Source organism: Osmerus eperlanus, chromosome 26 (genome assembly GCF_963692335.1).
Source record: "Osmerus eperlanus chromosome 26, fOsmEpe2.1, whole genome shotgun sequence".
Lineage (NCBI taxonomy): Eukaryota > Metazoa > Chordata > Actinopteri > Osmeriformes > Osmeridae > Osmerus > Osmerus eperlanus.
In genome coordinates, this window is record NC_085043.1 from 1684500 (window position 1) to 1700574 (window position 16075).

A 16075-nucleotide genomic window follows, 5' to 3' on the forward strand; every position below is an offset into this window, starting at 1 on the left:
TAAATCCATAAATTTGCATAAGCATCACAGCATTATCACAACTGTACATCTGTGTTTAACTCAACGTATCTTGAGTTGCACTCACATTGATGCATCCCGGTAGATCCACAAGGACCATCCTCTGGATACCTGGGCCTTTAACACTCAGGGAGATAGTCTGGCATCAAAACAAAAAATATTTAGCATGATTTAAGTTAAGATATCCTCTAGCTTGACATTAATACTTGGTTAGTAGTCTGAGACCAGCAAATGTTTAGGTCATACAAGTCTGACGCTTTGGGATGCACTGCAAGTTAATTGTGTCCTAATTAGGGATGGGTATCGAGAACCGGTTCTTGTTTAGAACCGGTTCCCAGTGAATCGATTCCTTGGAATCGTTAGCAAAATTCCTTAATGATTCTGTTAACGATTCTCTGTGCCGTTGCGCATGCGCGAACTTTTATTCAGACAGACTGCAGCAAACATGGCAACTAGGAAGAAGCGTTCTAAAGTTTGGTTGTATTTCACACGACAAAATGACAACAACGCCACTTGTAACGCGTGTAAAAAGTCTATTTCGTCAAAGGGAGGAAATACTACAAATATGAAGAAGCATTTGAACACACAGCATGGAATGAAGTTACTGGAACGTCATGTGTTCGATGCATGCAGCAGCGCAGCTAACGTTCGCGCTTCATCTCTAACTATCTAAGGTAGAGCTAAACTGCTCAAAAGTGATCACAATCACTTGTTACTGTGTGAAGCAATTTGCCTTTATTGTGTGTAGTCGATCTAGTTATCTTCTGTCCCGTCGTTTGAAGCATACATTTTAGCTCCGGCATTCGTCTCCCATTAGTATTGATCATTTCACGTTATCGGGGCGGCGTGTGTCATCAGCAAACGTTCGCGTGTCCCATTATTAAACTGAGCATATCGATTTTTAATCCATTATTAAACTTAGCATTTTAATTGTTTAACCTTTTAATAGTCCTGTTAAATGTGCCTGAAAACGCCTAAACAACATACCCAAAGTACATTGAAAGCTGTTGTTGAACCATTTGGAGTACATGCATGTAAAGAGTAAAGGCTGTGGTGGTCATTTGTATTTTCTTTCTTTAGAGGTTTAAAAAACAAAATCTATTTTCCACAATAGGATCGTTCTATATTATTATTTGAAAAAGCGAATGACAAATCAACAGGGTAAAATTGTCTAGAATCAGGATCCTCTCCCTGGATGAAGGTATCCCAGGTATGCACAATCAGCTAAGCTGCTAAACTCTACTGTCAAAGCAGGAAGCAGGAGGCAAGAAGCATCTAATCTACAGATGTCACCCACTTAATGTGAGGGTTCTCACTTTTTGAGAACATGGTGACAGTGTAGCTACAAATGGTAGCTTAAAGAGGGAGGTAGAATGCTTAAAATGTGTATGTTGTTTTTGAGGCCGTGAAGTGCAGGAATTGGATATTCGGCAGCGTTGCCACAACGGACCGAATGGCTTCGCTTGCCTTTCTCCACCGCCATTACTGAACTACAACTCAAACTAGCGCACAACCTCAACATCATCATTCTCAGCCACTCCCTCGCTGATTGGACCGGTGAAAATGTGTTCGGAGAAAACAGACTAATATAGCGCAGACCCAGACGGAATGTTGAAGGAAAATGAAAATTGAGCGGAAGTACGTAGGAGGGCAGAGCCAGGCTAGGTCTGTGCTGGAAATATTGCCTACTTTAATTCAGAATCGTAGATTATAAACTTGAACATGACACCCTAACAACCAATTACGAATTAATTTGCTTTAATCACTGAAGCAGTTTAACCTTGACCCTCTGCTAGTACTTCTGTACTGTAGTACAGTATGATTTGCTTTAATAATTGATATGTCCACTTCCTTGTTGATTTGAATATTATGAATATATCCACTGCATATTGCAATCCGTTTCCCCCCGATCTGGAGGTATTACTCCAAAAGAATCACTTACACTGACCGGTACAGTATGCTACTTATACAGCAGTTTACAGTAGCACCCGCTATACAAAGAAGCAACGCCTGACGGACTAACAATGGTAACTAAGGTGGGCGAGGCTTACGCAAAAGGTCAATTAACTGACATTGCTTATAATTGGTACTCATTGCGCAATCATGACATTGCAACATTTACATAGAGGTTTCACAATGATCTGCGTTCTGAATTCTCAACAGCGCCAACAGGGCTGAGGGGGGGGGACATTTATATCCTACAATTTGTTTTAAGATATGTTTTGGGAATATGCATGCTTTATTGGACAGTGAAAGTATGAGATAAGTAGGGGAGAAGGGAAGACATGCAGAGAAGAGCCAGGGCCGGATTCTAACCCGGGCCGCTGCGGTGAGCCCATGTGCTACGAACAGGTGAACCACCACTTGACACTGAATATGTTAATGCTCTTCTTGCATTTATTATATATTAATTATATACTAATTAATTAATTATAAACTTTTCTCTACCTTCTCCAGCCTTCTTAACCCACCTCCCCCACCCTCCCCCTCCACCCTGACAGCAGACGACTTCTCCTTCTTTGAGAAAAAAAGTTACTGACATTAGCAGTCGGTTCCCTGAACCCACCTTTCCTACCCACTCACCCTCTATGACTGACCCAACTAAATGTCTAAACTCTTTCTCTCCCCTGTCTGAGGCAGAGATCTCTGACCTCATTCTCTCTCATCGCCCCACCTCCTGTCCCCTTGATCCAGTCCCGTCCCCTCTCTTTCAAACCATCTCTCCCTCCATCATAACTTTTCTTCTCCATGTCCTTAACTCCTCTCTTACTTCCGGCACTTTCCCCTCTGCCTTCAAACAGGCCAGAGTTAGCCCTCTACTCAAAAAACCCTCCCTTAACCCAGCTGTCCTCCAGAACTACAGACCGGTATCAATACTACCCTTCTTTTCTAAAACAATTGAACACGCTGTATCTAACCAACTGTCAAACTTCCTCTCTCAGAACAACCTGCTTGACCCCAACCAATCGGGCTTCAAGACTGGCAACTCCACAGAAACTGCCCTCCTGTCAGTCACCACTGCCCTCCAGTCTGCCAGAGCGGCTTCGAGGTCATCCGTCATCATTCTGCTGGACCTTTCTGCCGCGTTTGATACGGTTAACCATCAAATCCTGCTGGCCAGACTTTCTGAGATGGGCATCACTGGCACTGTACTTCAGTGGATCTCATCCTACCTGTCGGGAAGATCCTACCAGGTCTCCTGGGGAGGCAAAGTGTCAGGCCCCCACCAGCTCTCCACTGGTGTCCCACAGGGCTCCGTCCTTGGACCCCTCCTCTTTTCCCTCTACACCACCTCGCTTGGACCTATCATCACCTCCCATGGCTTCTCCTACCACTGCTATGCTGACGACACGCAGCTGTACCCGTCGTTCCCCCCGACTGATCCGGGGATCTCAGCTAGGATCGAGGCCTGCCTCACAGACATCTCCGCCTGGATGACCGAGCACCACCTCTAGCTGAACCTCGCCAAAACAGAACTCCCCATCATCCCGGCCAAACCCTCCATCTCCCACGATCTCTCAATCACCCTGGGATCGGCGACGGTGACCCCTTCATCCTCTGCCAGGAACCTCGGGGTGACCAAGGATGACGAGCTCTCCCTCACAGCCCACATTGCTGCGGTCTCCCAGTCGTGTAGATTCACCCTCTACAACATCCGGAAGATCAGGAGATACCCGTCTGAGCATTCCACCCAGCTGCTAGTCCAAGCACTTGTCCTCTCAAAGTTGGACTACTGCAACTCGCTGCTCGCCAGTCTCCCAGCATGCGCAACTCGCCCTCTCCAGAGGATTCAGAACGCGGCGGTCCGTCTGGTCTTCAATCTACCCAGACGCTCCCATGTTACCCCGCTCCTCATCTCCCTCCACTGGCTTCCCATCACGGCCCGTATCAGATTCAAGACTCTGGTACTGACCTTCCGAGCGGTGAACGGGACTGCACCCGACTACATCAAGTCTCTCCTCCAGCCTTTCCTGATGTTAGTTTCCTCCAGGATTACAATGACTCGTATTGAGAGACTTGTTGCTCTTGTTGGTTAGTTGTAACGGTTTCAAATTCTTGCACTCGCTGTGAAATATTTTACTGTTGATTGTTTTTTCTACAGGGACACTCTTGCACTCTTGTGGGGAGTTTCATGTTGTTCAATTGTAACTTGTTTAACTGCATGCTCTTATGGTTCTTCCCTTTGGCACTTATTTGGTTTTCCACAATGTATGCTTCATGTTTTGGCTGCTCGCAATGTTTGGGGCTATCTCGTTGTTATGATCAGTGACCTATGCTCTTTTGTAAAGCTCTCTCTTGGAAGTCGCTTTGGATAAAAGCGTCTGCTAAATGCATAAATGTAATGTAAATGTAAATATACATCAGTGATGTGGCATGGCATGGTCAGAACTTTAACTCTGAAGAACCAAAGTAGCCAAACCATAACTATAGTTGTCAGTCAAGAGCAGCCTTCAGATCTGAACGTGACTTAACACTTGGGATGATTCAAGCTTTCAAGCTTTCTAACAATGGTTTTAATATGAGATCTAACTATACTAAAGGTAAATAGACTAGCAATACTTAGAATTAAAATAAAATATACAATAAAATATAAAGTTGCCATAATTTACAATATTTTTTTTTTTTTATGACAAATATTTAAAAAACAAATGGTACAAAAGAAACAAATGGTGTATTGTAGTGCAAATTGCAATGTGTTTAAAGACATTTAAAGTCAGTGTGAACCCTTGGCCTTGTTGAAGAGGCCAACAGCGGATGGGAAGAAAGCGTGTGGTATTGGTCCTGATGGACCGCAGCCTTCTGCCGGAGGGGAGGGACTGAAAGAGTGAGAGAGTCGGCCACAATCTTCCTTGCTCGCCTCAGGGTCCTCGAGGTGTGCAGGTCCTCGAAGGTAGGCAGATTGCAGCCGATCACCTTCTCAGCAGCGCGGATGATACGCTGCAACCTGCTCTTATCCTTGGCAGTGGCAGCAGCGTACCAGATGGTGATGGAGGAGGTGAGGATGGACTCAATGATGGCTGTGTAGAAGTGCACCATCATTGTCTTTGGCAGGTTGAATTTCTACCAACATGCAATGCTGCATGTTGGTATACAGCAGTCCTCACAGAAGCTGATGTATGATGTCACAGCCTCCGTGAGCTCATCCAGACTATTGGAGGCATGAACATATCCCAGTCAGTGCAGTCCAAGCGTGCCCGCAGATCCTCCATAGCCTCACTGGTCCACTGTTTCGATGTCATCACAGCAGGCTTACAGCGCTTAAGCTTCTGCCTGTATGCAGGAATCAGGTGGACCATGGCGTAGTCTGAGTGACTGAGTGCTGCTCGGGGGACCGCATGGTATGCTTTACTGATTGTAGAGTAGCAGTGATCCAAAGTGTTCCCTTCTCTGGTAGGGCATTTGATGAATTGTCTGTATTTGGGGAGTTCTTGGGTGAGATTGCCTTTGTTAAAGTCGCACAATAACCAAGGAATCCTGATTTGCATGCTCCATACTCAATATCTGGCTGGCAAGCACACGTTGAGCCTCGTTGACGCTAGCCTGCGGAGGCATGTAGACGCCGACCAGAATGAAAGATGCAAACTCACGTGGCGAGTAAAAAGGTTTACAGTTAATAAAAAATGATTCCAGATCAGGAGAACAGTGCTGCAGAATCACTGTCACATCTCCACACCAAACACTGTTAGTGTAAAAACAAATACCACGCCTTTCGTTTTGCCAGAAAGCAGTCACGATCCGCTCTCAGCAGTTTAAAATCTGCTAGCTGTAGCGCAGAGTCCGGGATCAGTTCACTCAGCCATGTCTCCGTAAAGTACAAAACGGAAGATGAATGAAAGTCTCTGTTTTTTCACACCAGTAGCTGAAGGTTGTCCAGTTTGTTGCTCAGCGAACGCACGTTGGAGAGAAATATCCCCGGTAATGCTGTACTTGCCCCGCGCTGACGAAGTCGCACCGGCTCGTTTACTTCTCCTACGACGCTTCGCTGCTAGGACAAAGCCGAGGGTGGCTTTGACTATAATGCCCACTACCGTATTTTTCGGAAAATAAGCCGCATCGTGTATAAGCCGCACCCCCCCCAGAATGAGCACTTCGTTTGTAAATCAGAGTATAAGCCGCACTGGAATATAAGCCACACTTTGAAAGCAAACAACGTTACCGTTGCCGGCTAACGTTGAGCGGACCAATGCTCACGACTGATTACTTTCCCAGACACACTGTCGCAGCGGACAGCTTGGATAGCCATCTAACTAGACAACATTCCCAATCAGGGTGAAGACTCAAATTATCTAAACTATAGACCATAGCATTACACATATCAAAACAGAACAAACACAACAATAGAACTCCAAACAATGCTTATTTAACTAAGCTTATGCCCTTAACTTAGTACCTTTTCAGCTTGCCACAGGGCATTGTGGGTACCAAGAGCAATGCATATAGTATAGGCTATCTTACAGCATTGTGTAACACACTTTGGTTGTGGATAGTATGTCCAAAAATAAAGCCAAGTCACTCATTTAGTGGCAGAATCCATTGTTATGTCTACAAAATTATTTTCGATGTAGTATAAGTTTAGCTAGCTTGCAAATCCTGAGGATAGCCTACTGTAGCAGACCTTTCTACATGACAACGGACAAGGGTGTTTTGTCCCTCGGGAGTTGCCGTAGGCTTGATGCTAAAAGCATTACGTGAAATCAGTGAGGGCTGTTCGAATGGCGATGTCAAGAAGAGCAGTGGTAAAATACAAGTTATGAAAAGAGACCGCGTCTGTGTCTTATTGTCCACACGATCATATACAATTATATCTAAAATGAACTTACAAAGAGCTCGGTTACACTACCAAAGTTGAATTAGTAATGTTGTTAGCGATGCTAGCGTTATTTTTCTAGCTAGCCTATAACATTTCACTGGGTCTTGCAGCTGGTTGATTAACAAAAATTATTATGAAATGTTATGTTTTACTAGCCATTTGCCTACTTTAGCAAGTCACTGTATGCCCTGATAGTATAACTGAGACGACACAGTAAATAATTCCTCTTTCAAGTAATAAGCCCCCGTTCAAGTGTTGAGCATTAAATTAGCTGCACGGTCTGTAGAGATCTTGAGACAAAGCCACTTTTTTGTTCTAAAACCGGACTATAAGCCACTTCGAAATATAAGCCACACAAGCACAGGAAAACTGTAAAATCGGAGTACAAGCCGCGTCTTATTATCAAAAAATTACGGTAATTCTGCCGCTGGAAGCAGAAAAGTGGGAAATAAATCCACAGGAGTTGTAGTCCTGATGTTTGGAAGTACTTATCTTGTTAGATAACCCCGTTAATCTTGGCAGAACACTGAATTAACAGACAAAACAGAGCACACCCAACGACCGAGGCTGCCATCATCGGCGCCATCATCAGCGCCAACTTGTCAGCTACCTGAAAAGCTTAATGTCCTTCAGCAATTGTACTAAAACACTTTTGTTCTGTTGTTGCTGTCTAAAATTGGCTTGAAGACAATAGGATGGCATAACTCACCTCAGGGCTGACAGTCTGTCCTTCCTTCACACTCTTCCTCATCCTCAGCTCAATCTCATGTCTCAGGGCTGCCAGCTACGGAGAAGAGGGGGGATCCGCTGATCAACTATAAGTTAAGTGGATTGGTTGATCCAGGTGGCCCAAAGATCTTAATGTGTTATCATGAACTTACATCCTCCTCTTTGCCCAGGTCAAACTCTCGGGTGCTGTCCTTGAACATGGCCACATGGTGAGGGCCCTCACTTAGAGTTACCTACAACAGAAACAGAGCATTTGCAATGCAAATTAGCTAACTTCATTATGAAAGAAAATTACATCTGCGGTCAGTCAGTCAAATGAAGCAAAACCATTTTGTGTCTACATACCGTGCATTCACAAGGAGGAAGAAGAAGGCATAGAGGAGTCAAGGAAGGTAATTAGTATTCAACCAGACTTACTTTTACCGGAGAGCGCGTCATCATTTCTCCAGAACCCCGAGGAAAGATCCTAGCCTGAGCGATCATCTCCAACACACTGGTCTTTCCTGCACTCTGGTCCCCCACCACGACAACCTGCCACACAAGACAGGAGGGGAGAGGAAAGAAGGGGAGAGGAGAGACAAAGTAAGCAAGGGTACTGAGGTAGCAGTTTCATTTGCTTCATTTGTGTCCAAGCTAAAAGAGTTAAAGCAAGCCACGCCTATAAAGCCCTTACCCTTGGCAGTTGGTCCTGCGTGTTGTAGTTTGAGTCATAATCAGACAGGATGTCTAGAACCTCAGAGTACATGTCGATCAGAGATTTCTGTTGCAGGGAGAGACACAGGATGAAAACTTGGGATTGTGGGATAGAAAAATAATGTCTTTCCCCTTTGCTTTTTTTTGTGTGTGTGCGCATCATCACCTTTAGTTTCCTTTGATGGATGCCCTTGTCATCTTTTTGCAAGACCACCTTCCTTAACTCCTTGTTCTCCTTTTCCAGCCTTTCTAGCATGCGTTGGTATTTTATCTGTAAAGACACAGAGCTCCAAACTTAAATAACCACTCAAAATTACCAGTAACACCATTCTAATATACTGATATATTATTTCCCACCTGAGTTCGGACCAGTTCCTCTTGGAGCTGGTCTATCTTCTCTCTGTCTGAAGACTGGATTCGAGAAGAGAGAGAGAGGGAGCGAGAGAGAGGGAGCGAGAGAGAGGGAGCGAGAGAAAGAAAAAAAGAAAGAAAAAAAAAAAGACAGGTGGATAAAGTTAACAATCCATTTCACATCTCTGGTACTCTCTTTTCCCAATTACATCATGCATGAAACACTCCGAAAACACCTAGGAAAACTGAAATCCTCCCACACAGCTACAGGGCATATTAACACCAGTACTAGGGAGCACTATAGGGGAGGGAAATCCAGTTAATGAAAAAAAGATTCCAGAATGAATTAAATCATGAATTTTGCTGCATCAATATCAAAAGTCAAATCACACCAACCTATGTCTGGGAAAAGTTGGATTAATTCAAGTCCTAGTGAAATAAACATTACATTATTAGAACAGGATATATAATGATTCTACAACCCCAACAATCAATTAGAAGACAGTAATTTAGATGGAGGAGAGGATGCACAGACAGAGGAGGACAGAGCACAGATGACATGAGGGGATTAAATGGAAAAAACACACACACTTAGGTGGACACACTAACAAAGAGAAAAGGTTAAACATGATCAGATATGCTAGTCATTAAGCTACTCTTGCGTGCAATGCTCAATAGTGTAGCAATTCCCTAACATAAGACATAACCATGAAGATCAGAAGCTACTTAAACAAAACATTTTAAACTGTATCATGTACGAAACAGTTGATCTGGGCGTTTCCAAAAGTACAGACACACCATGCAGGGGAATGCTTCTCCCTTCCATGATGCTTATCAACTGTACATTTCTGTCATAGTTTGGGTGCATAGTTGACTGTAGTACAGTGCTTTGCATCGCTAGGATGCATGTGGTGTACGTAACTTCTGTAGGCTTGATTGTCAGTGCATGCCATTCCTTCACTGACGTGGCAACACAATCAAAATATAACTGACCTGTTTTACTACAGCTTGCCTACCCAAGTAATAATGTGTATCAACGGCTTCTTTATTGGTATTTGTTTAAAGGAAGATAACAGAAAGCACTTGAATTAATGAAATGGCAAATTGTCCCTTACCAAATTGCCAATTGTATTACTGCAGTGTACTGCTGCTTTAATAGTTAGTAAATGAAACATAAACAATGAAATATCAAACTTGGTGAATGGTAAATCTTAGTTTACAATCTTCCATCCTATCAGTACTTTTAAGAGACAGATTTTCTTTAGTGTGAATTTGATTATCAGGATCGTAATAGTTAACTTTTGTGATGGATTGTGAGGAGGAAGGGGCAGTCAGAGGAGGGAGTACTGTACAGGGCTTTTCTCGGTATGGCCAGGGTAGGGTGGTGTGTCCTTCACCTTGCGTTTCTGCTGAGGGGGGCTGGGGCTGGGGTTCAGAACAGTTGCTGGGCTTGCACTCGGGTTGTGGCGCGGGGGCAGGCTTGGTGGAAGTGGCGGGCAAGGGGCGGGGTCAGGCGGGGGCGCTGGCTGAGCGTTATTAGCGGCGGCAGCCCGCCGAACCTCGTCCTCGTGCTGCTGGATCTGCTGCTGAATGATAATGAGCTCTCCCAGCAGCCCCTGCGAGGGACGGCACAATGAGACAGAGGCAGGAGCAACAATCGAAAAGAACCAAGTCCACACACAGGGCGGGGCTAGGGTCAGGACATCACCTGTACACAACCTTTTAGAGCCCACATATCTGAATGTGTAGGCTTCAGTTGATGCTCAAGATTAACGTAAACTGTAACTACGAGATTCTTGCCAACATCCATCATTGGACTAAACCAAGTCTGTTTCAGGTCAATAAGGGGAGTCTCCAGACTTTGCTAGTCCAGAAGTCTGACTGCAAGGCAGGCAACCTATAACCAGCATCTCTAATTCCAGTGGCACATGGGCAAAATGCTGCTCACATTCATTCTGACAGTACAGTCATTCCATTGCATATTCAAGAAACTGCAAGAATATGCTTAGAGGTACTAAATATCTAGCACAAGCAGTTGCTAGATATTGAATATTATTAATGTATTATCTATATCAGTCTACTCATCACAGACTATCAAGAATATAGTATCACACTATATATGGGATAAGGTGTAGCAACTGTATATTTTTTATAGTATTAAGATGAGGTGAAAATGCTCATTCATCTGAATGTTAAATATGACAATTAAATGCAAAGCAAGCACTGAGAGTGAGTGATCTATCAGGGATGGAGCAAGAATAGTGTTGTCGTCATCTCTAAGGAGAGAGAATCTGGAGAATAAGATAGGATGAATGTTCTCTGTGTTCAGCCTGGTCAGCCAGTTTGTTGTTGATGCTCAGCCAATAGTCCCATTATTGTACCATGTTGACACTAAACATTACATTTATAGACAAATGAAGGAGTGTGACTACAGGAAGAAAAAAGTGAGAAGTCTGTCAACGACAGAGAGACAACATTAGAGGAAAAACAGACAATGATATGAAAGTGACAGATGGATATAGTATGGGGGCTAAAACACACAGTACAGTAAGCAGAGATGTGACATCTCCTGAATGCAGTATGGCATCTTCTGGAAAAACAAAAACATTCGTAAAGCTTTAGAGGGTAGAAAACAATATAAAAAACAATACATGATTGTTAACATATTGTATGCTGTATCTCAGTTATGTGGAGTGCTGTCACATTCAACGACAATCTTAATAGGACAAGACAATTCAATGTAATAAGTGTCAGCTTCACATAGCGTAACATCTATTGACACTGAAGGAGTAAAACAAAAAGTATAACATTAAAATGTCCAGAACATAGGTAAGCAACTCTTTCTTTGATTTCTTCAATTTTTCTTATCAGTGTTGACTAAAGCAGATTAAAATTGCGCCAAACAGCAGTATGCTGTGACAAAGCCAGCCATTGCATAGGGAAGAGCAGAACTGGGATAGTCGGGTCATTGAAACTTGCCTTCTTGAACTGCTTATCAGAGCTCTCAGGTGTGGCAAAGGTGGTGGCAGGGGCCTCTGTGGTTTTCTGTTGGGGTTCACCAGGGGTTTCTGCCATGGCACACAAATAACAATACAATATGGTATTATCAAACACACAACTAAGTATACACTACAGACAACATACTCGTAACTAATGATAACAATGTAACTCATTCCCAATCCCAAATTCTTTGTAAAACATTACCACAGGGGTGTGAATGATCACATTGTAACACCTTGAGAGAAATCACACACCCCCAGACACGATTACATAAAATTGTAAATAGGCTCAACATCTAATGAGTGCTTGGATAAAACAACAGTGATAAAAGAAATAATTGCTGTACCTGTTTAAAATTAAGTATTAGAAAGAAAAAAAAAAACCACAGTAAGCAGCTCCCATGTGACTGAAACCGAAATGTTTGGAAAATGTCTGAAAACAATTTATGTCTATACAAATAGTTTATTTGATAGTTAAGGTAGTTACGTGGTTACCCATTACTAGAGCCACAGCAATAGATGTTTTGGGTCCAATACTGATTATTTAGCTGGATTTTCTTTTTTACCTATCACCAATTGATCTGTCTGATATTTTTTTAAATGTAACACTAAAATGTTAAAGATCCTGTAAAGCAAATTCCATGATTTTTTTCTCAGTATATTATATACGTGTGAAATTAGTTCCTGAAAGCATGTGCAAAGCGCGAAAACTTTTTCGCACTGAAATGTGAGTTAGACCGTTCAACAGTTTCTCTTCCGTTTTCAGCTCAGGTTTTGTATAGGCGGAGCCAAAACCCGACCGATCTACGTCACAATTTTTTTTTAAATCCACTTTACAGGATCTTTAACCAAATCTAATGCAAGCTAAGATTTTACCGGTGGAGACCTTAACCACTACACCACCAGTGGGTACCTGATATATGTCTCTCGTATGCAATATTTATAGTTGTAAGGTTAATTTATTGCATGAGTCCTTCAATCCAAGTTAAGAATTTTAGGATGAGTGTTACTGGGCCTTGGTTGTCTGTCAGCATTGACTGTTGCCTTTCAAGATCCGTATTTAATTCAACAGTGTACAATGGGAATGGTAAAGGTCTGTACTGTATACTTATATTGATTTTGCAAACATTTAAGCAGCCTGCAAATGGACATGGATAGCTCCACAAAACAGAGATTAGTCATCCCAAACAAAAAGAACCGTAAATATAGAAAGAAGGGTGGAAGTCAAAGGAGACAAACCCAGGCACAAGCGGACAGACAGAAACCAGGGGTCGTCAAATCAAACCAAAGAGTTATCTAAATAAGAACACTGTTAGGGGTGAACATACTGTATCTGTTGTTAAGAGCACTACAGACAGAAGAGAAATGAAATCCACAGTTAAATTCACTGTACAGCCACGTTTGCTTTTCACTGTACTCTTTCATTTCACTTTGAATCATGAATATAAACACATTTTCCACTAGCATGTGTAGGTTCGTGATCCTTGTAGAATACATACTCCTGTATGTATATCCTGTCAAATGTACTTCAACATTTCTCAAGCGCTAAAGGACCAAGCCAATCTGGATTTAACAGCAACCCATCCAGTGGGCATGCCATTTTAGACTCTGAACCAGTTAATTAAATGTACTACCCCTTTCACACTGACCTGAGGACAAGTAAACTCTTTGGACTAAACTTGTGCCATATAGTAGTGCTTCTGAACATGAATGGTGACTGTGCACGGACTTCTACTGACTGTGAAAACAAAAGTTTTCCTTCTCACCTGTTGCCACCAATAAAAATGTTACACAGTGCACTTCAGAATTTGCTGAAGGAGGAACTTAAAGAGCTTCTACAAACTCACAAATGCTGCAGTCCAACAGTGCAAAACAGGATTTTTAGGTGTAATTAAATTTAGTTAAAGTTGTAGGTTGTTTAGTATGAACTGGTCTGACACAGGTTTAACCCAGCTCAACAATTGTACTATAATAATAAAACCACATTGTGGGTTTTCGTGAAAAACGGGTATTAGAGGGGGCTGTTCAAATCGCTCAAGGTAGGAGCACATCGGGGCAGAGGCAGGATATGGGCATCTGAGGTTTACACACCTAACAACAGATGCAGGCCAGAAGCTCCTTTGACTTCACTACCCACACTCACACCTGTGAAGAATTCAGAGGGAGGGGGAAGAGGGTGAGGGTGGGGACAGAGAAAGGAAAGAACAAAAAACCTAATCAAAAAGACTGAAACAAAGATGGGATGAGGCTAACTGCTGAATATCAGTCCCAGTCCTGATGTAGCTTAAGCTTGACTGTTACTGCCTTCTGTACAGTACGTCCATAAGCAGCCAGAGATTAAGTTGTCCTTTCCAGTATTGTTACGCAAAATATCTACAATGACTTTGGAATGTATTCAGACCCTTTCCCCTTTTTCAAAAACTGGTTGTGCGCTAGACTTAATTTAAAATGTCAGTAAAAAATAATAATGTTATATTATATAAATAGCATTTAAATATGATATTGTATTATAAATAATGATAACTCCATGCATAAATCTACATACATTATCCTATAATGATCAGTTGAAAACATGTTTAGAGAAGGAAAGCCATTTTTTAAATAATTATGTAAGATTTTTGTTCAGTACTAAGGACTTATGGCAGTGATTACAGCTATGAGCCTTCTTGGTTAGACCTCTACCAGCATGCAAATGGGAAAACCTTCTTACATTCTTCCTTGCTAGTCCTCTCAAGGTCTGACAGACTAATTGTGAACTGAATTCCGCACAAGTTTTCTGGCTAGATCACTCAATACAATAAGAGACTTGTTATGAAGCTACTCCACCACTGTCTTGCTATGTGCTCTAAGATTTGTGTTATGCTGAATCTTTGCTCCAGTCTGACCTGGGTCTATGTCTAAACACATCTACATCTAGGGCCAGTTTTGCACACACAGATTAAGCCAAGTCCAAGACAAAAAAATTAAATTCAATAGAAAATTCCATTGAGCTTGTTTTTCTTTTTTTTGTCCTAGACTAGGCTTAATCTGTGTCTGCGAAACCAACTCCTAGTTACTTACTTCATGACTTTGGTTTTTGTTCTGGCATACTATGAACTGTGTAGACAAATGTTTGTATTTCTTGTCATTAAAAGTCACTTTTAACATTGAGTCAGAACTCAATGTTAAAAATATATTTCTTATGCAAGTTCTTATAACTCTTCTGCAAGCTCTTACAACTGAGCTAAAACATATATCTCTACTTTAAATAAATAAACATTTTGTTTCCATTGTCAACATTTTGAATAATTGTGAGGTAAGGTACATAGAAGTAGCCTGCATCAGTTGATGAAAAAAAAATGTTTTAAATTAAGTCTAAGAATGTGGAAAAAGTTAAGAGGTCTGATTACTCCAAAGGCACAGTTTTTCCTAGATCTCATGAGTGATATGAACAATATGCAAAATCTCATTTTAAGTATAGTATGGGTAGGGTTAGCCTAGCCAAAACACATTAAACCATTTTGAACCATCTTCTCAACTCCTGTTCATGGGAAATTCAGCTGATTAACACTTTGATTTTCAGCTACAAAGAATTTGAAACACAAAACAAGCTAATAATGTCAAGTTATATAAAAATGTATAAAGCCTTTTTGTGCAATTTCTCACAAAAGTGCTTTGATGGGAAAAAATAATACTAAAACATGCAACAATAATAATACATATTAATTAAAAAGAGCGTTACAGTGATTGCCAGGAAAACTGATATTAATTTAATGTGACAATGAGAGTACAATACAATTTAAATAACAAAACAGCATACAAAATCGGTAATGTACAACACCATACAGGAGTCTGATCTAGACCTGGTACAAATCATGATAGTTTATTTACCGGTGGACAGGATGGTCTTGAGGAAGGTTAAGTTTGCTCCTATCTTATCCAGGTCAGGAAAAAACTTGACAATATCTTCAATCTCTGGAAGGGCTTTAGCCAGTTTTTCTAGAGGTAAAAGGAATGAAGGTAAATGAAAAAGTTATCAGATGTTTACAGATCAGGCCTACTACATCAATAACTCAGCTACATACGCCAATGACTAAGCAAAAGAGGACTTTTGATAATTTAAGACTTTATCTTATATCTTAGGGCAGTGATGATGCGGGTCAACCTACCCAAGTCAATTTGTTCACTCAGCTCCCAAACAAAATCAGGTATTACCCAGTTGTATTCACTGAGATCAGGTAACATATCTTTCCACTCCTCATATGTCTGCAAAAAGAAAACAGATCATTAAAAAACATGAGTAGGGTTACATTTACATTTAGTCATTTAGCAGACACTCTTATCCAGAGCGACTTACAGTAAGTACAGGGACATTCTCCCCGAGGCAAGTAGGGTGAAGTGCCTTGCCCAAGGACACAACGTCATTTGGCACGGCCGGGAATCGAACTGGCAACCTTCCTCCACAAAAGACAGTGAAGTGTTTTCTTTCTTTGGG

At 41.8% G+C, this 16075-nt stretch overlaps 1 protein-coding gene across 7 annotated transcripts in view; it reads right to left on the reverse strand.

The window, feature by feature from the left end:
- The window catches only part of opa1 (OPA1 mitochondrial dynamin like GTPase), a 75347-nt gene that overhangs the window by 39451 nt on the left and 19821 nt on the right, over positions 1-16075 (reverse strand). For 3 of the 7 annotated variants that reach the window (XM_062452664.1, XM_062452663.1, XM_062452662.1), the window contains exons 3-14: positions 15750-15846; positions 15472-15579; positions 13693-13746; positions 11582-11670; positions 10000-10218; positions 8609-8662; positions 8418-8522; positions 8232-8318; positions 7976-8089; positions 7711-7791; positions 7539-7613; positions 86-157 (exon numbers count right to left, since the gene is read on the reverse strand). In XM_062452664.1, the coding sequence (XP_062308648.1) occupies positions 86-157; positions 7539-7613; positions 7711-7791; positions 7976-8089; positions 8232-8318; positions 8418-8522; positions 8609-8662; positions 10000-10218; positions 11582-11670; positions 13693-13746; positions 15472-15579; positions 15750-15846 (1155 nt within the window). The remainder of the gene's footprint in view (positions 1-85; positions 158-7538; positions 7614-7710; positions 7792-7975; positions 8090-8231; positions 8319-8417; positions 8523-8608; positions 8663-9999; positions 10219-11581; positions 11671-13692; positions 13747-15471; positions 15580-15749; positions 15847-16075) is intronic. The other 4 variants (XM_062452668.1, XM_062452667.1, XM_062452665.1 and 1 more) reach the window with 3 other exon arrangements.